We start from the raw sequence: 24533 nt of genomic DNA on the forward strand, positions 1-24533 counted from the left end.
GAGAATTTGTCCTTGAGATTATCTGTAATTTTTTTCTTGCATCTCCTTTAGAGCATCTGTGAAGGACAGGGGATTCCCAAAGAAACAGGGGATTGATTCCTTTTTGACAAAATATATCCTACTAAGAACTATCCTACTAAAAGCTCCAGATGCACTCCCCCGCTGATGAGTCTTTTAAGTTTCAGGCCTGGGTGACATCAGAAGGATGATAGTGTGGGTGCTCAGCAGCTCTGGGAGACATCTGCCATACATCAGACACCAATGAACTGAGAGGTTTGCAAACAACCGAGGAAAGCTGCTGAAGCATGCAAAGCTAGGGCAAGATCATTAGGCTTTGTCTTTTGATTGTAAATGCAGGAGGAATCCTGGCCTTGTGGGAGCCATTGATGATGCCGTTGTGGCCTGGGTTGCGTACAAAGTCCTGCCTCTTTGATTTAGAGTGTTTGTTTCCAAACCCCTTTCCCCACCATCCCTCATTTCTACCCTCCCTGGGGACGATTCAGTGGAATAAAGCCACATAACGCCCATCCAGCAAAAACACTTGAGGACAGACTTTAAACTGAGCAAGTGTTTCATTACATCCAGAAGAATTGTTTTTACAGAGGGATACCCTTATGCTTATTACAAATAATATGTCTTATTAATAAGTCATTTCAGCTAAAGAGGAACCTATAGAAACTGCCCTCACTGTCCAACAATCAAGTGAGACTGGCAGAAGGAAACAAGAACTTTGGAATTAGTGGAAATAACTAACTCTGCCTATTATTTGCTTTTGATTTTTTCCCCTTTTGCTTTCTTTGCTCCATCTTGTCTGTTTACTCCATTTCCTTTGTATTTTTCAGTCACACTGTTGTTGGGTTGTTTTTTTTCCCTTGGAACAAATAGCGCCAAGATTATTACATTGTTTGACCACTGTACTAGTCTCCAGCACCAGCCAACAGTGTGTTCCCAGGACTTAGGAAAGCAGAGATCTTTGCTCTTAACTTTCCTCCTGAACTACATCTGCTCTGTGTGTGTGCCCACATGTGTATGCTGACCTAATGATGCCTCTAACAGTCACTCAGTTAGAGCGGAGATGACCACATTGGTAATTGTCAAGATCGTGTGCAAATAGGTGCCTGTGCACACTTTATGCTACAGTTGTGGTCATGTGAAGTTTCCCAGACTGAGATGATCTTGGAAATGCAGCTCCTTCCCCTTTTCACTTTAAGGACAACCACCCTGGGAACTTTGAGAGGGCTGAAGAACTCACTGATCTCACTGAAACTGTCAGGGGAAGTAGATAGCAGCACAGAAACCAGCATGCTAAATGCAGGCCAGTATTTACCTTAGGTATCTGCATAGTCTTTTGATGTAAAAGGAGTATTGTATTCTCCTTAGTGCTTTGCTACAGAAGCATTTCTCCAGCAGTAAAACCGAAAAAGCAGGTTTAATCATTAGCTGCTTTGCCACCTCTGCGGCTTCAGCAGGCTGTGTGCAGACTTTGCAGATCATGGCAGTCCGGCACACCCAAAGGCTGCACAGACAGTCTTGAAAGGAAAAGCTGGAGGCAGCTGTCCCCCTCTGAAGGCTCTGTCTCTCCCAGATAAACAGCTGTACAAGGGTGAGTACAAGGAGCTGGTTGCAGTGCTGCTGCTCCTGTCAGCTTGCTGTGGGCAGGGGGGTGCCTGAGCACTTGTGCTATCCCGCTGGCCCAGAGGGACAGATCCATGCAGGGTTCCCTTGCTGAGTGGAGCAGATCTTACAGAAACATGAAACTGTGCTGCCTCCAAGGCTGGGGTTGCACTGGGACATGTCAGTCAGGGGACGTGGTGCTGAGCTCCAGGCTCTACCCCCAGCTGCGCTCTGCCCGGGCAGGGAGGATGGAGGGCCAAGTGCCTGGCTGGAGCCCAGCACAGCTCTGCCTGCAGCCTACCACGCTGCCCATGGCCCTGCCCTCCGGGCAGCCCTGAGGAGCCTTCTCTAGGCTGAGTGTGATGGAGGAGCAACTACTTCTTTACCCATGGATGGATTAGGTGGCATGCAAACTGCCAGAGAGGGATATCCATATGCAGGGGCCCGTGTTATCATCCTGACCAGCGCAAGCAGGCTGTGTGACACAGTTACAGCAGGTGAGAGAGAGACTAAGGAGGTCAGGAGGACACTACGGTATGTGGGGCTAGGATGAATCACCTTGATAAAGAGAAGACTCAGTCATGCTACATGCCCTGGTAGGAAGTGCTGGGCTGTGTAGCACTGCCAGACTGCCCCAGCTGCCCCAACTGCTAGATCAGGCCAGAGTCAATGCCAGGAAACCATTGCATATGACTATGGTGAATTATAATGACAGAGATCGAGCAGCTCCTCCTCCCTCCTGCAACACTTCCCACCAGCCTACGAGCTGCCCGCGTGCCACCATACCGAACATTTCAGGAGGGGCCACACACGTGCACACCCGATTCCTTGTCCACCCACACAGACTGTCCTAGAGGTTGCCTCCCACAGAGGACTGTGTCAGCCCAGCCTGTTAGGACTCCTCAGGGAAACATGAACACACGAGCACTACTGGCTGCCTTTCTATGTGCTTGCAGGCTGCAATCCAGTCTCCCTGAGTCTGAAATATCATGTCGGAAACTTCTTCCCACTTAGGATTAAACATAATCATTATTAACAAGCATAGAAGCCCTGAAGACCAGCTTGAAAAAGATCTACTAATTGATTTATAACAGTGTCTACCTATGTGTGTTTCGATAGTGTTTATAGTGATTTTATATCCCTGTATGCATGTGCCAGTGTGTTAACGACACTGGTGTGTTGTGATGCTGCTCATCAAATAAGCACATATTTTGCTTCTTTACATATTTGCTTTTTTACAAGGGGAGTATCTTCCTACAGGGAATTCTCCAAGAAACAGATAGGCTCTGCTTTATCTAATTAGCAAAGGCACAAAGTATGTCTATTATATGTGGCTAATAAAAACTGAACAAGCATATTCCTAGAACTTTAGTTGGCACTGTTCATGATCCTAAGGTTATACACAGTTTAACTGCAGCTTTTTGCACAAGAGCTTGACATACAGCAGGAAAAAGACCTTTATCCCCACTGTTAACTAATGAGATAATATACATTGTTAATCACTAAGGGAGATGGAGCACGTATTTCACAAACAGATTACTTGGAAACTTGATGGACAAGTCCTTCCTGGGACAGCCATGGCAACTGCTGTATTTAATATCTGCTTTGTCATCTCAGCAGTGGCAGAAATGGATTCCCTCCATTGGCTCTGCAGTTACTGTGGCACATCATTTAATCCACGCATGCTGATGTGAACTTTTGTTTTCCCAAACATTAAGACTGAAACACCTGGCTAGATATAAAGCAGGTCAAGACAAATAAAGCTTTCAAGAAGCAATGTTCACAGTCACTATTTCACTATGCAAATAGCCATTCATAATGAACTGTATAGCATTAGATTGTAAGATTTAGATGAAGTTTTTATGAAAACACGTCTGAAGCGAGGCTCCTCCATGCTTAATCACCTAAATGACATGCTTTCTAAAACTCCTGTTTGTTTCTGAGGGAACTGCTGGCTGCCCAGGACTGATTAAATCAAAATACCTCCTCTATGCCTGTGAATTTTAGCTTGGAGACAGCTTTGAACATCACATTTCTAGTATGCTGGTAAAAGCATTAGTATTAGCAGGATGGACCACTGGATTGTACTCTTCCTTCTGACATTATTCAGTTTGTGGCATTAAAGGACTCACTTAACTCATGCTTTAATGTACGAATAAGAAAAATCCTTGTCTTATAACGGGCAGAACTAACACTAGGGGGCAAGAGTTGCCTCATTAGCCTCATTAGCCATTGACCCAATCTCTGAGCTATTCACACTAGGCTTTCATTATAGTCAGCGACAAAAATGGGCACTCTAAGGGTGGGATTCATCTAATCAAGTACTTACTACTGTAGGAGGAGATAAACCACATTGCAGGCTCCACTGACAAAGCTGATTAGATCTCCACTGACTCTAAAGGGAGGTCCATGATCTGAAGATGTTTTGTGTGTCAGCTACCAATTCCCAGGCGTGAATCCCTCCCTTATTGTCCAGTTGAGGCTGTGGTTTCATGACCAGCATCAGCAACTATGTGCTGTTGCCAGTATATAGTCACGCACTTTTCCCTGCCCTCATCACATGGTCCTATGTGTCAGCTCTAGCAATCCTGCAGCCCTAGGTAAATAGGATTAACTTGCTGAACTGGCTGAAAACTAACACTGAAATAAAAGATTTGGTTTTGGTTGCACTGGCAGGCAGAGCTGATGCCCCTCATGGCATCACATGTCCTAATTGCTAGATCTGAGGCTTGGTTGGGGTGGGAATGTAATTTCTGAAGGGGGAATGTGACTGCCCATTTTGGCACCAGCTTTGGTTAGACCTGCTTAAGTTGACCACAAAACGGCCTCTGTGGAAAGCAGTTCTGAAAATGAATAGAATTAGTTACAGAACATAAAGTTAACATGTTTATGCTTACTGTCTTGGGATATGATTTGACAAATATCAAATACAGTTGATCCTTGAAAAGAAAAGAAGTGATGAGTCAGCACAGACCTTCATGTCTCCATCCTTATGTGAAGGCCATGTTTGGTGCCTGGGGAAAGGAGCATGTCCTGCAGGTCTCACAGTCAGGATTGCAGCACATTCCAAATCACAGCATCAGCCCTGGGGAGAGGCAATGTTAAATGATCAGGACTGAAAAAATGTTTCTTCTGCTCTGGGCAAAGATACTTCTCAAGCACTTTTTTCTCAAAACGGTTATCTGCAGAAAATTTTTATAGCGGGTGCAAATTTGCTTTTAGTAGATGGCATTAATTATATGGTATCATTTGCTAGAATGACTTCTTTCTAAATATCTGTAGCTTAGAAGGGGCAGGTTTTGTCATGAGCTTGTCTAATGCCTGATGAACAGCTAACAGCACCTCCAGTCCTAAACATGATCTAACAAAAACACTTCAAGCAGCAAAATAAATGGTGTTTTTACACCATTTTTACACAGACATATCCATTTGTGTAGTAAAGGGAAATTCACCCATCTCAAGCTGATACAATTAATATCTAATATATAAATGGTAAAATGATGAGTGTGCTATTGCTCAGCCACCTGAAGGACTTGACATAAAGACTTCGTGTCATCAGGACAGATGGATGCAGCTCTTGCCTGATGTGTGTTGTGGCAGCAAGAGCAGCAGAGACCTGTGAGTAGATGAGCTGGTTGCAAACACCAGGTGTACCTGGCCTGCCTGCTGAGGATAAGCCTGAGGCTGCCCTCCAGATCAAACCTGTTGGTGCTGGGTCAAAGTGGGAGCCTGTAAACGTGTATTGCACAGGGCCCCCATGCCTGAGCATGCCCTACTGGTCCTGTGCCACCAGGCTGTTTGCCGTGCTGCAGGCGGGTCTGTCTTGCAGAGCAGAAAGAATGGGATGTGCCATATCCCATGCTCATGGCTGTCCCAGGAACCACCCTGTAAGCTCTGTATATACACAGCCAGCACGATGGTTTTCATTCCAATTTGCCTGGGGATCTTCCTCTTCAGAGCCAATACTGTTCTCGTACTAAGTTCTTACATTGCCTAGTTCAGTCCCCGGGACTGATGAAATCAGATTTCTGCTGCACAGTGTGCCCTTGATGTGACTGAGCTCCCAGCAGACACGGACGTGTGCGAGCGTGGCCCCATTTCTCAGGGCAAAATGTGCCACCATAGGGCATTTCTTCTTTGGCAGCATTACACAGAGGTGTTCTGCGGCCTCACACAGTTCAAAGCTGCAATTGTTGAACTAGTTTTGAATTGACTTTTCAAATGCCAGAACATGCATGTTTATGATTTCCCTACACTATTAGTTGTTCTTGTAGGGACCTCTAGGGACTCGAAGGACCCAAGTGACCTTCTTCCAGCAAGAGACCTTTGGATATCCTGCACCAATAAAATCCAGCATCCTATAGCAACAGTGGGAATCCCTAATATACCAATTTTGAGGCCAGGAATCCCTAAATAACCAACTTTGAGGCCACAAAATCTTGTATGCCTCCTGACAGGGCCTGATACTGAAGGTAGGTGGAGCAGGCACCCCAGCAATTAACATACATGTCTCTCAGCGTCTGTCCTCAGCAAATACCCATTGATGCATTGACACTCATTGCCACAGGTCCAAGAGAATTGGCTCAGCTTAGCGCTAGCGATCTCATGTTCTTTCTAAAGAGAATAAAAGGCAGAACTTTAGAATATGATTTATAAAAATGCTGTATAAAGGATAATCATTTCAGTAGCAATGAAAAATGTTACCAACCAATCAGCTGCAAAGACAGACTTCCAGAATTTCATTCTGTTAATTCCATATTTACAGGATTTTCCTATCTGTGTTGAGTCATTGTTACTATCTTTCCAGCAGAGCCACACTGTGTGCAAAAGCGAGTAACACCACATTTTTTTCTGACTTTTTTCCTTTAATGGTTAATATAGCGGTGATTTTTCTAGTAAGATCCACTTGAACATTGGCTGAATAAGGTATTAGCTTTAACTAATACCTTATTAGTATTAACTTCACAGCTGATTAGAGAAACTATTTTGCCTGCCTACTTGTGAATTTTAAGAAAATACTAGTTGTACCGTAAGCAGACAAAGTGGTAACCAAAGCAGCCAGGAAATGCTCTTAACTCCACCAAAGAAAAAAAACCTACCATGTTCATTAAAAATAGTTATAGATTGGCTTTGCAGTAAATTGTGCCAGAAGTTATGAAGCAGTTGCAGGCTGCCAATTGCCTTGTATCAAATGAATGGCTTGATAGTAAGAAAGCAAAATAACTAACCTAGAAAGGAAAGATCAAAACGGGACATAAGAAAGGCATATTTTTAAACCAGTTCTTTCTCTGTTAGGGAGAAAATATTTTGGCAGGGAAAGAAGTGGGGGGTTTTAATCTGCTTTGCAAAGTTCAGAAGTATAGCGGATGATATACTGACGCCCTCGACTTGTCTGGAGTTCTCTGACTGATTTCCAAAGAGCCCAGACTTCACAGACACAGTAACCAGGTAGAAGAAGAAACCTCTTTTATAGAGCAAGACATTCTTAATTTCCTATCTTAATGTAAGTTACAGCTATAGTCTTTCTTCACAGGTCACAAACGAAAGCATGTAAGCACATGCTTAACTCACCTCTGTTCAAAGAAGGCCTTTTAATTAACTGCAAACACATGTTTAAGTCTTTTCCTTGATAAAGCTGCTTTCCTGAATCAGGATATAACACTGAATTTGACATAGAGCTATGTGAACAGTAACACTTGCTTTCCACTTGTATTGTTTTTCATTACGAGGAACAAACTTGTTTATGCAGGTAACTGGGCAGTGAATGCTTCTGTTGGCTTTGGTGTTGCTGACTGCATCTAATTTGAAGAAACCTTGTAAAGACAGCTACCAGAGCGAGACATTGCCTGCAAGAAACACAGCCTAAAATGAACACTGACAGCCTTCAAGTGGAACAGACAGATGGAGTCATGTTTGCCAGAGTCCCACAAGCCTTTACTAAAAGCAGACAGGCCTGATGACTGCACAGAATGGGAACAAGTTAGGTGTTAAAAGGAGGCAGTGTGCTCTGTAGTATGTGACTGCATTAGCGGTTTATAGACAGGGTTTCACCTTTTCCAAGTGGAAAGGCACTGAGTGATGAAGAGCCCTCTGTGGCGGAGATCTCTCCACTTGAAAACTTGCGCAGAAATTCAAAGGAAAAAGCAGTGACTTTATTTACTCAGCAAACATGCTGAGTAATAGCAAATCTCCCAACCGAAGTCCTATTCTTCCCACAGTGCTCAGCTGACTTAAGAGCTCAGCAGCACCCAGGGCAAAACATTGTACCTCAGAACAGGCAACAGGCAGGAGCTTTCTGTTCAGCCTTTCCCTATCTTGTCACCCAGCTGTGGGGCAGCATGAAGCTGCATGCTGGAGATTCAGAGTTACTTCTCCACTCAGAACATGGAGCATTTACGGTAAGTAAACAGATTTGGAGCCGGGTCCTTCCAGACATGCCAACCGGAAGCAGAGCCGAGAAAGAATGGGGTGAGTCACGAACAATGCCTGGAAGCCTGAAAAAAACAACAACAAAAAGCCCGGAGTCCTCCCTACTTTGAAGACATAGCATTCTCCTCAAAAGCATAAGCAGGAACAAACTGTTCTCCTGTAGCACTCCATTTATGGCTTCATTAGGGACTTTTATTAGTCACCTTCTAAGTTATTAACCTTAACATTGATAATATTGCCAGACGGACAGCCCTAAATTTAGGAACTAAATGCTGATAATACAACAGAAAAGCCTGGGAACAGCAGTGTAGAGCACACTGCTTTATGAGAAAGAGTGTGGGGAAGAGGTAGCGGCATGAACTCTTGTGTGGTCCCGCTGCTGGCCTGTGCCTGACATGTGTGGCAGTGGGACTGGGCTGGCACAGCGATTATTCATCAAAGTCCCTGTATTTGAAGCCAGTGAAGACAACGGTGGCTGCTGGGTCCCATAGGACAAAACTATATGCCCAGCCCTATTCATCAGGGAGCAGTAGAAGGCCTGAGGAACCATTATTCCTTCCCACCTGGGAAGAAAACATGCCTTCCCACTCTCCTGAGGTGTACGGTCCATGTCTTGTGGCTTTTGGCCCCAAGAGGAATTCAGTATTCAGCCTGGTTTAGTGGGCAAGGGCAGGATCAAGAACATGCCATCCCCTAAGGGGAAGACAGCAGCAAATTGACCAGTGGTATGGTATCCCTGAGTAGGTTAGGAGGTCTCGTGGTGAAGAAATGTTAAAAGGATCACAAATTGATCTAGACATTGTTTACATACCAAAAAAGAAGCCAAAAAAGCCGTAACTCCCCTCCTGTAAGTCAGTCACAGCTCTTGACACAGTTACATTCAATGCTGATTAAGTTTTATTCATAAGGATGGTACTGATACTGATATCCTGTTTATTTCATGCAGGAGGGGACTGAGTAATCAAGAAAACTGCGATGACATCAGGGGGTCGACTACCTAACACTCACATTCAGTAACTCCTGAAGTCCCGCCAATGAAACAGTAAACTTGTTCCCCCTTTCTTCCTACCTAAATTCCATTGGATTAACAACAACCCCTGTAAAATGGTAACCTGCCCCACCCGCAGGAATTAAAAAAAGATTTGAGCTGTACCAGTTTCTTTGACCTATATATCCTAAATTCGGGTAGTTCTTCCTTATGAACTAATGGCCCTGTGTGGGGGTAAGTAGGAGAGGACATGGGCATGTTCTCTTCCAGCATAATTGCTGGTCAGCTTCCTGATTATTTACAACATCTTATTGAATATTATGGCATATATGGGAAGCCAAGTAGACGAGGAGAATGTTATAGCACGGTAATTACTGACTCTCTTAAAGTACTCTTTACAGTGGTCATTAAAGCATTCCACAAGGGTTCCTACCGCTAAACTAAAAACACAGCAGACCTAGATTTTGCTATATGAACAATCTCACAGAACACAGGGTTCAGGGTCACAGGTCAGGACAGCAGTGCCTGTGGTGCCCAAGGTGTGACAGCAAAGAGCATAACACTGCATCTTAAGCGAAGAAGAGGGGATGACACGCACAGATTAGAGCAACGTGGTGGATATACGTTGATTTGCTGGGACTCTGCTGAGCTTAGGGGAAGCCTGTCCTGAACCCCTTGGTCTCGGGTATGCTTGGTGGTAACTCTTTCCTTGTCAAAGCATGAAGACCTTCTGTCATTTTACTAACGACTAAAACTGGCTGTCCAACTCCAGCTGTCAGGAACCTTTGTACAGACCCTGAATCATGATCCCTTTGGAATCTCCAAGTATAGCAACGGACTTTTGCATTCTTGCTAGACCCTCCTTTTCAGGGCACCAGTTTTCTTACTGGGTCTATATATTCATACACACAACTACAGCTCTATAGCTACAAATAGCTATGGCTATTTGTTTCCTATTTCTCCATTTTCTACTCATGAAATGCTCTTGGATGCTTTTTCTTGCTGCCATGTTTGTTGGCTCCCTGGAACACAGCAGCCAAAGTAAGAGGTCAGCTCTGCCTTTTTGCAATTTTTGCGATTTGCTTTTTTGTGATTACATTTTTGTGATTTTTCTGGATGTCTCAAAATACTTGCTTTCCCTTTCCTTTTTTAAACAAGTTTAATAGCATCTAGGGACTGACTTTTTAGCATTTACATACTTTCATTACAGCTTTTCAAAACTTCCTCAAGCAAAATTGCTTTCATCTTCTCTCCAGATTTTTTAGCTGCTCATCAGTTGTTATTATCTCATCGCTCACCCTAACTGCCTTCAGCGGCAAAACCAGGAGAAAAAATAACCAGAAATTTCCCTGCAAAAGGCCAAACCTCAAACAAAACCAGGAGTTAGCAAGGTGGTAGGACATGGCTGTCGGGCTGCACTGTGGCACCCGCGGGCCCGGGGATGTGGTAGCTGGGGACGGGTGCCGAGGCCCTGCAGCCTGCGGGCCGGGCGCTGGCTCCTTCCCCCTCCCCGAGCAAGCAGGAGCGAAGGGGCCTGGGGACCTGCACGGGCGTCGCGGCGCCCGTCCGGGGCAGTAACCCAGCGGGCACCTAACACCCTCCGGTAAAAGCCGGGGCTTCAGCACGGACAGAGGAGGAGGGGCGGGCGGCCCGGGCCCGGGGACGAGGCGACAGCGGCCAAGTCCCCGCCGCGGCCCCTCCGCGACGCCCGGCGGTGCCGGCGCGGGCCTCCCCCCTGCCCGCAGCCCGGGCCCCGCTGCCCCCCGCGGCGGGCCCGCCGGTGCTGGCCAGCTCCCAGGGCCGCCCTGCTGCCGCGCCGGCCGGAGCGGGCACCTGGCTCGGCCTCGCGGCTCCCCCCAGCCCCTCACGACCGACGGCCGGTAACGCGCCCCGGGCCCTCAGCGGGCGGCCGGTGCTGACCCTAACGGGCCCCGCGTGACGTCACAAAGGCCCACGGCCGAACGCGTGACGTTACAATGCGCCCCCCGCAACCCGACCGACCCCGCACGACTCCCCCTCAGGCGGAGCGGGCCCAATTCCTGCCCGGCCCGCAAGGGGAGCCCCGCCCCCGCGCCGGCCCGGGGCCGTGTGAAGCGCACCTTTTGCACGAGTCCCGCTCGCCGCGGGGCGGGGCCTGCGGGGCGGCGGGCGGGGTAGGCGGGACGAACCCGACAGGTTCGACCAATCGAAGTCGTCGCTCCCGGTACGTCACGCGCGGCCCCGCCCCCCCTCTTTTGGCACTGTGGGGCGGGGCGGGGCGGCCGCGGCCAATGGGCGGTACCGGGGGGGTGGGGCCGCCTGTCGCGAGGGCGAGCGGGCCAATGGAAAGCGAGGCCGGGGGCGGGGGCGGGCGGGCGCCGCGGGGAGGGGGGGCGGTGGCCAATGGGGCGCGGGCGGGGGGGGTGTGGCCGTGCCGGCTCGGGTTCCGTGTGGAAAGAGTGAGGGGGCTCGGGTGCAAAGTTTGCTCGCCCAGCGTCTGCGGAGGGAGCGGCGGTGCCCGGGCCGCCGGCCGCGGGGAAGGGGCCGCGCTCGCCCTCGGGGCTCCGCTGCGCCCGCGGGCCGCTCGCCGCGCCGACCGCCGCCGCTCTCCTCGCGCCTCCGCCGGGCCGGGCCGGCAGCCGCTGCCCCGGCGCGATGTGCGGGGGGATGGCGGCGAAGGGGCCGGGCGGGCCGCGGTGGTGGCAGAACCGGCGGGCGCGGCTGCTGTGCATGCTGGCGCTCACCTTCCTCTTCTTCGTGGTGGAGGTGGTGGTGAGCCGGGTCACGTCGTCGCTGGCCATGCTCTCTGACTCCTTCCACATGCTCTCCGATGTCATGGCCCTGGTCGTGGCACTGGTGGCCGTGCGCTTCGCCCAGCGCACCCGTGCCACCAAGAAGAACACCTTCGGGTGGGTCCGGGCCGAGGTGATGGGCGCCCTCGTCAACGCCGTCTTCCTCACCGCCCTCTGCTTCACCATCCTGCTGGAGGCCATCGAGCGCTTCACCGAGCCCCATGAGATCCAGCAGCCGCTGGTGGTCATCGGCGTGGGGGTGGCGGGGCTCGTCATCAACCTGCTGGGGCTCTGCCTCTTCAACCACCACGGCGTCGGGGGCCACGGCCATTCCCACGGCCACGGGCACTCGCACAGCGGCAGGCAGCACCCCCGCGGTGGCTCCAAGCCCGAGCAGCCGCCCGGGGACGGGGAGGCTGCGCTGCACCGGGAGGAGACCAGCACCTTGGTGGAGAACTGCAGCAGCTCCAACGGAGTCAGCCAGGAGAAGCTAGGTAAGCCCTGCTGCGCCTCTGTCCTGTCCCAGCGTAGAAGTGCCAGGGAAGCGGGAGAGGTCCCTTCCCTGAGTGGGGCGGTGGGCATCTCGGCCCTGCCTGGCGCAGGCATCATGGGGACCGCCTGGCCTTTCTCCCAGGGAAGAGGCCAGAAACTTTCTCAAGGTGCTCACGGGCACATGGCTGTTGTGCCTCTTCCTCACACCTTTCCTTCAAGTGCTAAAAGGAGTGCCCGAAGTTGCGTGTTTGTTTTACAGATGGACTAGAGTGTGCAAGAGTCTTAGGGTAAAGCAGTTTGCCTTGGAAAAAGCTGGTGCTGGTAGAGAAGGCACATGACGAGTGTTTTTTGGCTAGTGACACAAGCTGTCACAAGACATTGCCCTAGTGCCGTCTGAACTGGCTGCACATCGAACGGAGCACGGCTCGACATCTTGGCCCTGGCAGCCAGATCACTACGTTGGGTCAGTTATGAGCTACCTGAGAAGCTAATCTCAATCTCAGTGTAACATACAGAACTCTGTTACATCACAGTAGCATTGAACTTCTTTGTGACATGATGTTAATAGGAAGAAGTCTTGGAAATTACCAGTTGGAACTGTGGAAGTCGTGCAGTAGGCACTGAATGTGGAGCTCACTGGTGTCAGAGTACATGCGTGGTTTCTTTTAGTTAGTTTTCTTTAGCATTCTAAAGCACGCACCTTCCCACTCACTTGCACATAGAGATAAATTTAAAATCTTCCCTCCCCAATTGTGACCAAACTGTCTGTTTTGTGGGAGGGAGTTTCTTCGGTTATTTTTTCAATGGATCCAGAAGCCTCAGTAGTTTATTTTGAAGTCACTTGGTTGAAGTCAAGTACTGAGTGTTAGCAGAGTGAAAGGTGCGTTAATTGCCGCTTCTCTAATTGTATGGCATCCCTGTTACTAGGAGGAAGGGGTTCCAGTCTTCACAGCCTATGTCTTCCCTTAATTTTCAGGGCAACATCAGGAGACCACTGTTTTAGCTTAAATTGTGCATTAATTGAGCCGAGTGGACTTGGCTTACAGTTGCAGTTTCTCCGTGGTCAGAGGTTCCAATAAACATCTGAGAAACTTTGCAGTTTCTCTCTTCTTTAGTGTTTTGACTCCATGTTGGTTTTGAAAAGACAGGTTTTGCAAGAGGATAGGAAGGTTCTGAATATAGTACAGCATTTTCTTGACCACATAATAAGCTCTTAATGTTGGTTTAGTTCCAACAAGCGTATCCTAATAATTAGTTTGGAACAATATAAAATTCCCTTAACTTTTGATCTGATAGATATCTTGCATTGTGAATTGTTCTTGCATGGTGAAACATGGGGAAGAGTTGTGCTTTTTAGTCAAGTTTGGGACTAGTTCTAGACTAAAAGATTGACTTATAGCATGGGTTAAAATTTGTACTGTTCTGAGCTAACTTGCCTGGAATTTCTCATGGATGTCCTTCTGGCAGTAACAAATAATTTGTTGTGGGTGTTTAGCTGGTAATAGGGCATAATTTTGGTCACAGTGAAACTTTGAAATAAGTTTGTATTTCCTTCTGTGCTCTGTCATGGTTATGTAGTGGATGGAGTTACTAATAGTTTACCCATGGAAATGTTATGGGTGAAGGTGCCTGGAGATGTGTGAGAAGCTGTAAGATGTGTAGGTGAAGACTAGGGATATGACCAAGAGTGGTACTATGCCTTCACTGGAAATTACAAAGAGGGGTAGACCCCGATTTCCTAAGGTGGAGGTGGAAAGTTAGTAATAGCCTTAGGGACTAGGCCTACACAGATTCATTGTGCAAGTAATCAGTTTATAGTTAGATTTAAATGAGTATATTTCAAAGGGACACGTTTTTACCATTTGCCATTTAAAAAATCTGAAGAGCTTTCTGGAATTGTTTCCTGTTATCCGCCCTTACAGATAGGTCTACTAACTTCCAATCTCCTTTGCTCCAAGCACTTGGTATGCAGCAGAGCGTTCCTCTTCCTTTGCTTTCGTCATGGACCTGAGGTCTGAACTCTGTAACCTGAGATATTTCCCTCTAATTCATCAATTTCTTTGAAAAGTTACAGGTCCCATATTCCATAACTCCTAGAGGTTGTGTGGAAAATGTAGCTGGAGCTTTAGGACAGAAGTGTGATGCGTGAGATAATGAGCCTGGGGCTTGGAACTCACCCACTCAGCTGCTTTTGCAGGAGCCCACCCCTCCTTCAGAGAGGAAAGAACTTGTGGATACTTTATGACCACAGAATCACAGTCTTGAGAGCAGAGCAGCAGAAGCTGCAGGTCTTACATGTTAATGTTTACAAAGCTTTGAACTGAATAACCAAGGAAGCAGTAAGAGCTCCTTGTTTGTTGGGCCAGTGGCTGTTAGATTTCTTTAACACTGGGAGTTTTCTGTCCAAAGAAGAACTTCTGAAGAGAAGTATGAAGTTCATCATGTAAAATACTGGCAATTTTGAACATTGGAAGATGTTTTTCTTTCAGAAAACGTTGGTCTTTGTAATGATACATGCATTTATTTCTGTATAGCTAGTTAGGTGTGATGGGGTGAGTGGTAATAACACAGACAGTTTTGACAAAGGAGGGCACTAAAATGTTCGTTTGTGCATTGCACAGTCCGTGACACGTGGCTTTGGGCATTAACAGCTATATGTCACTCAACAGCTCTGTCACATAAAAAATATATCTTTAGTGTTTGGTTTTTTTATTATTCTGAAGTGTAAATAACACTAGTTCATAGCCTTTAATAGTTGCAGTGATAACTTGCACTGTCCTGTAGTCAATATGGCTGGTAAATTCTGCATTTTAGACCCAAAGGCTCAGCTTCCTGTATCTTACAGTTCTGCTGGCTCCGTGCACCATCTCAGAAAAACTTCCTTTTCCTTGAACTCAGAAGTCTTTTGGAAACGAACTACTAAACCTGAAAAGAAGTTACTATAAAGCAGTATCTATACAGCTTTTGAGCTTCTGGGCTCATAAATTTTAATATAATGTAGCAATGCAGTCCTATGGTTTAAGAGAGATTTTAGCAATGTGATTAGCGTTCTGGCTTTTTGGAAAAGGCAACAAATGTAAGTTACTTAGCTACCTAACCAGCTTTTTTTATATCTGCTCTGTAATTCTGCATTTTGTTTCAGAAATGAACAGTGAGTAGTCAAATGGTTAAAAAGCTAGAAAATGTGAAAGCAGTTTTTCAGTGGAATAAATTAAAATGCAGTCATCTTCGTACTTGGCCACTCTATATCTTTAAGCTCCATGTAGAAACAATTGCCTTCTAGACAATTTAGATCACTTACTGGGAGAGCTGAGTATCTCTCAGCCAGAAAAAAACATTGCTAAGTGTCACGGGTAGAGTTGCTTGCTTTTCAGTTTCATGGTCAATGTGGCAAGTTTAATATTGGTTATTATTTTATATGGAATTAATGTGTAGTACTATAGCATATGCCTAATTGTTCTACTGTTTCCTTGTCAGGTGATATGAAAGACGACATGACTGACCTACAAGTGAACGGGAATGCTGGTCATTATCCTCTGGATGTAGAGGAGGTTGAAGAAGACTCTAGTGCACAGCTTAACATGCGTGGAGTTTTTCTGCATGTTTTTGGAGATGCCTTAGGTTCAGTAATTGTGGTAGTGAATGCCTTGCTCTTTTACGGGTTGTGGAATCCATGCCCCAAAGATGGGCCCTGCTTTAATCCATGTGTCAATAATCATTGCATGGAAAATGCTACTTTATCCCAAATACTTGGCAGAGCAAACAAGTCTGAGCAAGAGCACGTTACGGTGGCTGGTCCATGCTGGTTGCTATATTTAGATCCCATCCTTTGTTTGATGATGGTTTGTATACTCCTTTACACAACTTATCCGTTACTTAGAGAGTCAGCCCTTATACTTCTACAAACTGTTCCCAAACAAATAGATGTTCATTCTTTGAACTCAAAATTACGTACCCTTGAAGGAGTTGAAGCAGTTCATGAATTACACATTTGGCAGCTAGCAGGCAGTAGGATCATTGGCACTGCTCACATCAAGTGTCCTGACCCTTCCACATACATGATGGTGGCAAAGCGCATAAAAGAGATCTTTCATGACGAAGGGATTCATGCAACTACCATTCAGCCTGAGTTTGCCAGTGTCGGCTCTGAATCAGGGAGAGGGAAATGTGAGTTTCCTTGCAGGACTCAGTGCGCTCTGAAGCAGTGTTGCGGAACAGGAGAAGATAGTACTGCAAAGAAGACAGAAAAATCTTCGTCACTTAGTATTTCTTGTTCAGAAGTTGTCATTGAATTTCCAAAAACTAGGAGGACTAAGTCGGAGAGCATTCCTTCAGTTAAGCTAGAGGCAAACACTGATCAAAACGAGCAGTTTGAGTCATCCTTGTAACTCCCTGAATGGTGCTACCTGAGTTTTTGTGACTTTGACAACAGCTGTATTGCAAGAGGAAGAGACAGACGTTTGAGATGCAATTTTGCCGAGTAGTGTAATTGCTAAAGTCCTTGTTCTTGTCATATTGCTAAATCTAGAATGCTTGTTTTAAAGAACATAATGTCACCGTCATGATACAATGTGTTTGTGTTGACTTTGTACTGAGACAGACAGAAAGTGCACCAATGCTGTAACAACTTCAGAAATCCAGTTTCAACATTTCAGCAGAGACACTTTTTGCTGTGCTTCACATTAAAATATTTTTTTCCAGTGAAAAGGTATTTGAGGGATAAGCATGTAGGAACTCAATTTGTGTTACAGATTTCTTGGACCTACTCTTTCCTTTATTATTTGATTTGTAGATATTTTAATATATTGTTTATTTAGAAGCCCTAAGGAAACCAAAGTTCATAGAACATTTTTAAAGATATAACTACTTAAAACTGGAAACCACTTTGCAGTTTCACATATTTTTTTCTTAAACCTATATAATAATAAATGTGAAGGCTTTTCTAATGAATTTATTCTATAGTATATTTTAAAAGAGAGCACCATGTGATTGTTAGAAACTGTCCCCACTTTTTCTGGTAAGGTAGCAAGGTTATTAAAATCAACTGCTTGTGAAAATACCAGATGTGAAAGATTTTTTTTCTTTTATCGGAATGGAAGTTCAAGCTACTGTGTACTGCTCTGTGATCGAGCCATGAGACTGACCGATAAAGTAACGCATACTTTCATATTTTATGGATTTTCTGGTGTTTTTCCTTATTTCTAAGTTGTGTCTGGTCATAAGTCCTCGAAGTTTAAAGAATCCTTGACTCACAGTGCTATGAATGAAGAGCTAGAGCTTCATTTTTAACTGATGCTCAGCTTACTAAGATAAAAGAATTAGTTATGTCAATAAGTGCTCTGTCGGGGAAAGTCTGCCAAGCACCAACAGTATAATTCATGCTTCTAAGCATAGACACTAGCCTCCACAGCAAGTAATTCAGTGGTGCATTTTGCTTGTAGTTGAGTTGTGTCTGTAAGCACTTCCAGTGACTGCAGTCCTGGTGCCCACCATGTCCTCAGGAGCCTTCCACTGACTTAAGGAAGCGGGGCAGGGAGTAGGATTTCATTTGCTGTGTTTCACCCTTTGAGGTGCTTATGTATCACATAATTCCACTTATTAAGTATCTGAATCTGAGGTTTAAAATGTTAACCCAATAAATTGACAACTGGCTCTAAAGAAGCTGTTACAGTATGCTGCCAACTTACACCTTAACAAAGGAGAAACTGGTCTACGGAGTCTGTAAATTTTGCAGAGACTAGATGAGAGCTGAAGATAAAGTACACAAGAAATCTAATCTAAAACCCTGGACCTTTCAATCTATCCTGAAGTTATGTATGGGAAATAATGTCTTGTGATTTAGTTGACTGCTCCTATGCTCAAAACTGGAAAATGATGCAGATCTTCCATTGTTTGCTCTGACTTTGGACATGGTAAACACTCTGCCTCAGTTTCCCTGTCTTAAAATGGGGATAATACCTACCTCACAGGGGTGTTGTGAGGCTTAACTGTTGTGTGAAGAGCTCTGAGATCTGTTACTGGAAGGCACTGGAAGGAGTATAAGATACTAAATTACGTGGTATTTACTACTTCTACAAATGTATTGCAATACCTAGGCACAACAGAGGGAACTGAGGATAGTTTTGGCCTTATGAAATTCTTTGATGCTGTGGTTTTCAGGTTTTTAACAGTATTTAAATGTAGAATTTTTTAAAAAGAATGTTTTAGTGAAGGGAATGTAGCTTTGCTTCCGGATACAGAACACCTCGCTAGTTTGCATTTCTAATATGTCTCGTATGATAATTGCTCCTAAGTAGTTCAAAATAGTCTGCTGCTCGTCGGACCTGGATTGACCCAGGTCACAGCAGTGGTCTTACCCTACCCGACTTCTCAGCAGAGCATTGCAGTCAACTCTCGATTATCCATGGGTTGATTACCAGTGTTTTATTTTAACTGTGCAGTCTACAGGGCCAGACTAGCTCTGTATCGCATGCCAATGCATTGGCCAAATGCTGCGCACCAAAGCATTGGAAAAGTAGAGGAGCTCAGTCCAGTTTTGCACGGGCCCCCTCTTAGGGGGTTTGTTAGCTTGGGTGCAGCGCAGCACCATGCAGTTATTTTGCTTTTTGGCTGCTCAGATGCATCCACAGGGAGCTGCAGTGTGTGGATGGGTTGGTTCAGCTTTGTGCTAGCTTGGGAATGTTGGTGCTTCACAGCCATCGGCATTGCTCACCTTTTTCTGTGTTTATGCTTGTTGTATAGTCTCATAAACTAACTTAAATATGTTAATATAGTATTTATATATGTTTTTGTTTTGTCTGAATTATCTTAACTCTTTAACTCTTTCTTCTGTTACCTATATACAATCTAGAGTTGACTGTTAAATGAGATCTCGTATGAGACTACATTTGCAGAACATGCTACCACTGCTAGTATACTACAGAGTATTAACCAAGTAAATTTTGAAATGAACAAAGTGCCTTTTTTTTTATTTTTTAGATGTGTATCCTTGCTTTTTATGGTAAACTTCCACTAATTATTTTGCTCACTAGTTTAAAATTGGTCTCAGTCATTAGTATGAATTATTGAGGTCCTGCTGTATATCACTAATGCACAATAGAACTACTGCTTTTTAGTTTATTTAAAAAAAAAAAACAACAAACAAGCAAACCATAGTAGCACTGAGAAGCCTGACTTCTTTCCTGTTGCTCTTATAAAAAGAGAGCAACTATTGAGTCTTGACAGTTGCCATCATTGGTTAGCAGTCTCAGTAAATGCATCTGAATAGATGGAGTTGTAATCACCAATTCCATTGTAACTATTTAATCTTTTTTTTTTCTTTTTGTGTGTGTGTGTGTGTGTGTGTGTGTGTGTGTGCCAGAAGTCATATTTTTCTATTTTGGTGTCCATTGCAGGCAATGGCTAGCTTAAAAGACAAAAAAGCTCTCCCTCCCTGTTATTTTTATTATCAGGACAGGGTGCAGATGTGATGATGATGATGATGATGGGGGCAGCAGGCGGAGTTGCTTGGCCTGTACTGTGTTGCATGTGCGGCACCAGCTGGTGTTAACGGGGCCCTTTAGTCTCTTTAGCCCTTGTTAGTAAATTCCCTGAAAGCATGTAGTCAGGTCAAGGTGGGGGCTGTACAGCAGCAGGAACACAACTTTTGTGTTTGTTCTGTCTGTATGAAACCCGACTGTAGCCTGCTAACTTGTGATATAACTTGATTTTTTTTTTTTTTAACCTGATCAATCTGTGGTTAAACAGACTGGATTTGTTCTGAACATCACAGTTCCGGAATACTGGGAGCATTCAAAAACACTGCGCAGTCTCTCTCTTTTTTTTTTTTTTTTTCCCACAAAGCATGAAACTAGTGAATCTCATGTAAGTGAACACTGCAGTGGTGGGGAGCTACTTGTATTGTGTATCACATTCCTGAATTTTTAAAATAAAAAAAAAATATGGAACACTCATTTTAAGGAAAAATAAGTTTGTATTTCAGTGTCTAGATTGTTTAGGCTTCTGATTAAATGTGTCAGAGATGTACCAAACATCACCAAGTGAAATATTTTACACTTTGTACTCGTCTTATCCAGAAACATGCTATTTTAGAATCACTTCTTAGATTATATCTGCACCTGAGGTGCAGCACAGAACCAATTCAGACACTCAGTGGGCTAGCCACAGTGCTGTGAAGCTTTACTTTTTAACAGATTAAATTGCTTCTATGGAACCCCTTACGATTTTAGCCTGATTGCTTTCAACATCCACTCTAGGCTTTTGGTGATACCTGTTATTGCTGCATCATGGTATTTGGTATGGACATACACATAGTTATGGAAAAGACAAAACTAGCCCAAACTTGTGACTCCCCAAAAGTCATGGCAAGGGCTCAATCCTGTACATTTCTGTATTCATGAATAGTTTCATCGGGCTGACGAGTAGTTACTTGCATGCAAGGAATTACTTGCGGGAGTGAGTCCAGAGCTTCTGCCAGTACAGCCTAGCTTTTGAAGAATGACTGAAAGTACCTAGATTTTGTGGGTCTATTAAAATCAGGAATACCATGGTGTTTCTGAATTTGCTGCAGAAATACTATTGGGTTTTTTATAATTCCAGGATTTATTCCTTTTCCCCATTCTCCAAAAGAAAGACAAAAAGCTCAGTGTCCTAAGACTTCCTAACAAGTCTAGCTAAACTGACATGGCTGTTTGCTTCTGAAATGGGGCTCTCTGAATTTATTAAACACTGCCTAGTGGAGTTTGGGGAGGAGGGATAAAGATTCTTGCCATTCTCCTTCCCCTGCCCCCTGCTTTGACTGCACTTTCTAATCTCTTCAGCTATGGAGAGACCCGGGGGGGGACACAGAAGGGGTGAATTTTGTAGCTAGATGTTCTGAGTTCCATGTGGAGGGAATGGGAAATACTGCTAACTATATTTAAAAGCATATAAATATGCTCTGACTATTTTAGTTTCATAGCATAGCATCAGTTACACCCTTTTTAGGTATGCATTTAAGTTCGGTTCTGTAGTAACTTCGTTGTGTTTTTCTTTCTCTGCTGGACAGAAAGAGGTGAATGCTCTGTTTGCCTGAGCTAAAGCCAGTCTTGACAATTTTCCAAACCAAATGTAGCTTTGCTGATAACAGGAGGTCTGATTATTCTTTATGACCTTTGTTTTGTGTGGTTAGCTGCCTGTGAGGTAGTGCCATGTTTTAGCAGGCTCACATTTATATTTTTGCATTCACTGTGTTATCTAAGTAGTTGAAGAGAAAAAACATGATACTGAAAAATATATTTTCATCTATATGTCTCCAAATAAGCACATGGGATTAGTTTGGCTTCTTTTTTTCTCATGTCCTGGATCCTGTTTGTGAGCAATGTTAAAATATAACTGGCATAGCTGGTGTTCATTGATGATACTTCTTTTTGGCTTTTAACAGAAATTATTTTTACAGGTTTTTGGGGTTTTTTTTTGTATTAAGTATTAAAGTCCTGAGAAAATAAATGGAGCTCTTGAATGTCAAATATGTTTAGTTGGGATTTCGTTTTTCAGGTCATTTCCTCAGAAGAAATTTGACTAGTAGAAATGCACTTTCACCATCTCCCAGGCTCTCAGAAACAAGTATGAAGAGCACAGGTAGAAGAGGAGGTTAATAAATGGGTTATAAGTGATGGCCTCCAACTGTCTGGATTCCAGGTGTGATTAAAAGAATGGTTGCTCAGTTCTAGTATCGTGTGAAGAGTTGATTATGCAAAATGCATTTATTTCCTGGGTGGTTTTTTTTTCTAAGAAAAACAGCTTTTGAAAGGAATAAAAAAATCTTCCTGTCCTGTTAATTGGCTGTGGTTAAGTATCTAACATACGGGTCATTAAGGTAAGCTTCCTAATACGAGTCTGTACTGGTTTATTTAATGTGTTTGGAAGACAGCTACTTTAGAACAGAAGATGCTTTGGAGTTTTCCAGCTTCATTTGTTTCGGTTCAGAAACACTGCAGTTCATCAAGTTTTGTTGGGAGAAAAGTACTGACTACAGAAAAAGATAGAGCTGCCAGCAATAATACTGAGGATCGTTATTAATACCTGCCTTGAGCTGTTCATGAGCTTCCAATGATGAGTTCATTGTGGAGCCCTTCACTGGTGCAGCTTCAGCACCTGCTTTTTTTTTTTTTTTTTTTTTTTTTGCTTCAGGAGGGAAAAGCAATTCCATATTACTAGTTCTGTATGCAGGAGGGTGTGTTTGATCATGCTGTACGCATTGCACATGAGCTTGAGTTTTGCCATTTTCCAAAGCTACTTCTACCTCATCATGAAAAGATGTGATTTAAACTTAATATGAGCTTTATGAGATGTGCAGGTGTGGGATTTTTTAATTAATAGGAGGGGAAGGGAAGCATCAGGTATGTAACTAATTTTTGCTTTTACACATACCTTTACCCATGCCATTTGTAGACCTCCTACCCCAGATGGTTGCCTGACCACCTCAAGGATCAGGTTGAGCTCCCAGAACAACTCCTCCTTGCTGCTTTTCCATCAGAGGAGCTGATGCCACAGGGGAAGGGCAGGATGGGAGCGAAGCTGTGTCTGACTCCAGGCAGGCAAGCACTTTCAGCCGGAACCTTCTCAGTTGGATTCGTGTTAGCATCCTAAACCTGGCAGGAAACCCTTGCCACCAAAACTGGGTAGCATTTATATGTATGTATTTTATGTCTTTTTTTTTTTTTTTTTTTTTTTCTTTTTGTGACAATCAACACAAACTTCAAAGTGGTGCTCAGGCCAAATTGTAATCCCCCCTCCTGTCACCCAAGCTCCATCTCTAGTCACAGTGTTGGTAGGCATCCGCGTGTTTCCCTCACGCCAGCTAGCGCAGCTAAGAATAGCCGTAGCGATGCTGTGGAACAGGACGTGCAACCTGCTGGGTTTCCTGCATTTGTGCTTGTGTCGCTGGCCTGGGCTGAAGCCTGTCCTCCTCCATCTTCCCTGCTAGCGCTGCTGGACTCGCTAGGGGAATTTGGGATTGTATTTGTTAGGTTAGATTTGCTGTGGGTTGGCCTACGCTCGTTTCAGTTGCATAATGCAATATAGGCAGCTCCGTTCTGCAGTATAGGCAAAACCTCAGCTGGGTGGTGTGCTGGCTGCCAGTTTCTTGCTTCAGAGGACGGCTGCTGAGTACGTGGCCGCCGCAGGTGGTGGCAGGTGAGGGCTGCAGCCCTGGGCTGGGCATCACTGGCCAGCTTGATGTCACCATGTCACCCTCCCAGCCGTGGCACAGCTTGGCAGCTGTGTGCAGCGAGTGTGGCACGGTGAGTCTCGGCAGGTAACGGGGCACTGGTGCTTGCTGGCCTGGATCTTGGTGCTCATGCCCTGGTTTAGGTGTGAGCCCCGCTCCCACAGATAGATGCTGCCCCTTTGCTGTACCCTCGAGATTTTTGCATTGGGCAGCGTTGGCTGGGGACACAGCCCGTCAGTCCTGTGTTGGAGGGCGCTGGGTCTCCCTGCCCAGACAGTTGCAGACAAGCTCATTTTCCCTTGAGAAAGGGATTATGTGAGTTAAACCAAATCTGGGTGATAATTTTCACTTGTATTTTCATGGCCGTGTGGGAAGGTTCTGACCCAAATGGATGTGGTTGATGCTGCGTGTTTCCAGCTGAGTGTAAGAAGGAGTTGGGTTGAAATACCAGGTAAAATCTAGGCTCAAGCAGTTAATCTAAATATCCACAGTGGCAGAGATCTTAGGCTTTTATGCTGTGTTGTTTTGAAGGGATTTGTTCTTCTCTCACTGCTGTTAAAAAAAAGAAAGGAAGAATTGTGTTTAATTATCACAAAAATTATTAGCCAGCCTTGGTAGCTGTTTTTCCAGTTTCTCTGAAAATCTGCCGGCATGTAGTAGATGCACAGTAGAGACACTGATGAGTTAGTCGGCAAGCTACCGCTAAAAAGGAGGTGTTTGGTACATATGTTTGAGCTGAGAAGTGGAATGACACTTGGCACTGTAACGCCCCACTTATCTTTTTCTGAAGGAGTAGGAAAACTCCAGAACTAAATCCTGAGTCAAGCTGCGTGGGCAGAGCTCCCGTGGCAGGAGCGCACTGACGTCATGGCCGCAGCGTGACGTTGCTAGCCATATGTGACAAGCCCATAGCATCTCCCAAGCCATCTATCTCATTCAAAACCTCAGTAACATTTGCTGAAAACTGGCATGGTTTGGTTTTTTTTTTTTTTTTTTTTTTTTTTGCTTAACGTATCCAGAGAATTTCAGC

The 24533-nt window shown here is 45.0% G+C and overlaps 1 protein-coding gene and 2 long non-coding RNA genes across 5 annotated transcripts in view; 2 read left to right on the plus strand and 1 right to left on the minus strand.

Moving 5' to 3' along the window:
* Nucleotides 1–11218, minus strand: part of LOC130157626 (uncharacterized) — a 38096-nt gene extending 26878 nt beyond the window's left edge. For all 3 annotated transcript variants that reach the window (XR_008824956.1, XR_008824957.1, XR_008824955.1), the window contains exons 1-3: nt 11131–11218; nt 6121–6228; nt 4589–4699 (exon numbers count right to left, since the gene is read on the minus strand). This is a non-coding gene — a long non-coding RNA (uncharacterized LOC130157626). The remainder of the gene's footprint in view (nt 1–4588; nt 4700–6120; nt 6229–11130) is intronic.
* LOC130157627 (uncharacterized) lies at nt 7300–10196 on the plus strand. Its single transcript, XR_008824958.1, has 2 exons — nt 7300–8012; nt 8990–10196. It is a non-coding gene; the product is annotated as an uncharacterized LOC130157627 (long non-coding RNA).
* A 250-nt stretch (nt 11219–11468) lies between the features above and the next one.
* On the plus strand, nt 11469–20246 carry SLC30A1 (solute carrier family 30 member 1). Its single transcript, XM_056357423.1, has 2 exons — nt 11469–12296; nt 15772–20246. The coding sequence occupies exons 1-2, from the start codon at nt 11666–11668 to the stop codon at nt 16680–16682; spliced, it is 1542 nt and encodes a 513-aa protein (XP_056213398.1). The 5' UTR covers nt 11469–11665; the 3' UTR covers nt 16683–20246.
* The last annotated feature ends 4287 nt before the right edge of the window (nt 20247–24533 follow it).

This window comes from Falco biarmicus, chromosome 12 (assembly GCF_023638135.1).
Source record: "Falco biarmicus isolate bFalBia1 chromosome 12, bFalBia1.pri, whole genome shotgun sequence".
In the NCBI taxonomy this organism is placed as follows: Eukaryota; Metazoa; Chordata; class Aves; order Falconiformes; family Falconidae; genus Falco; species Falco biarmicus.

Bases quoted from the DNA above. Each gene is read 5' to 3' on its own strand.
- SLC30A1 (XM_056357423.1), top strand. From the start codon at position 11,666: ATGTGCGGGGGGATGGCGGCGAAGGGGCCGGGCGGGCCGCGGTGGTGG. The intron at 12,297-15,771 runs GTAAGCCCTGCT...TTTCCTTGTCAG, and splicing joins AGTCAGCCAGGAGAAGCTAG to GTGATATGAAAGACGACATG.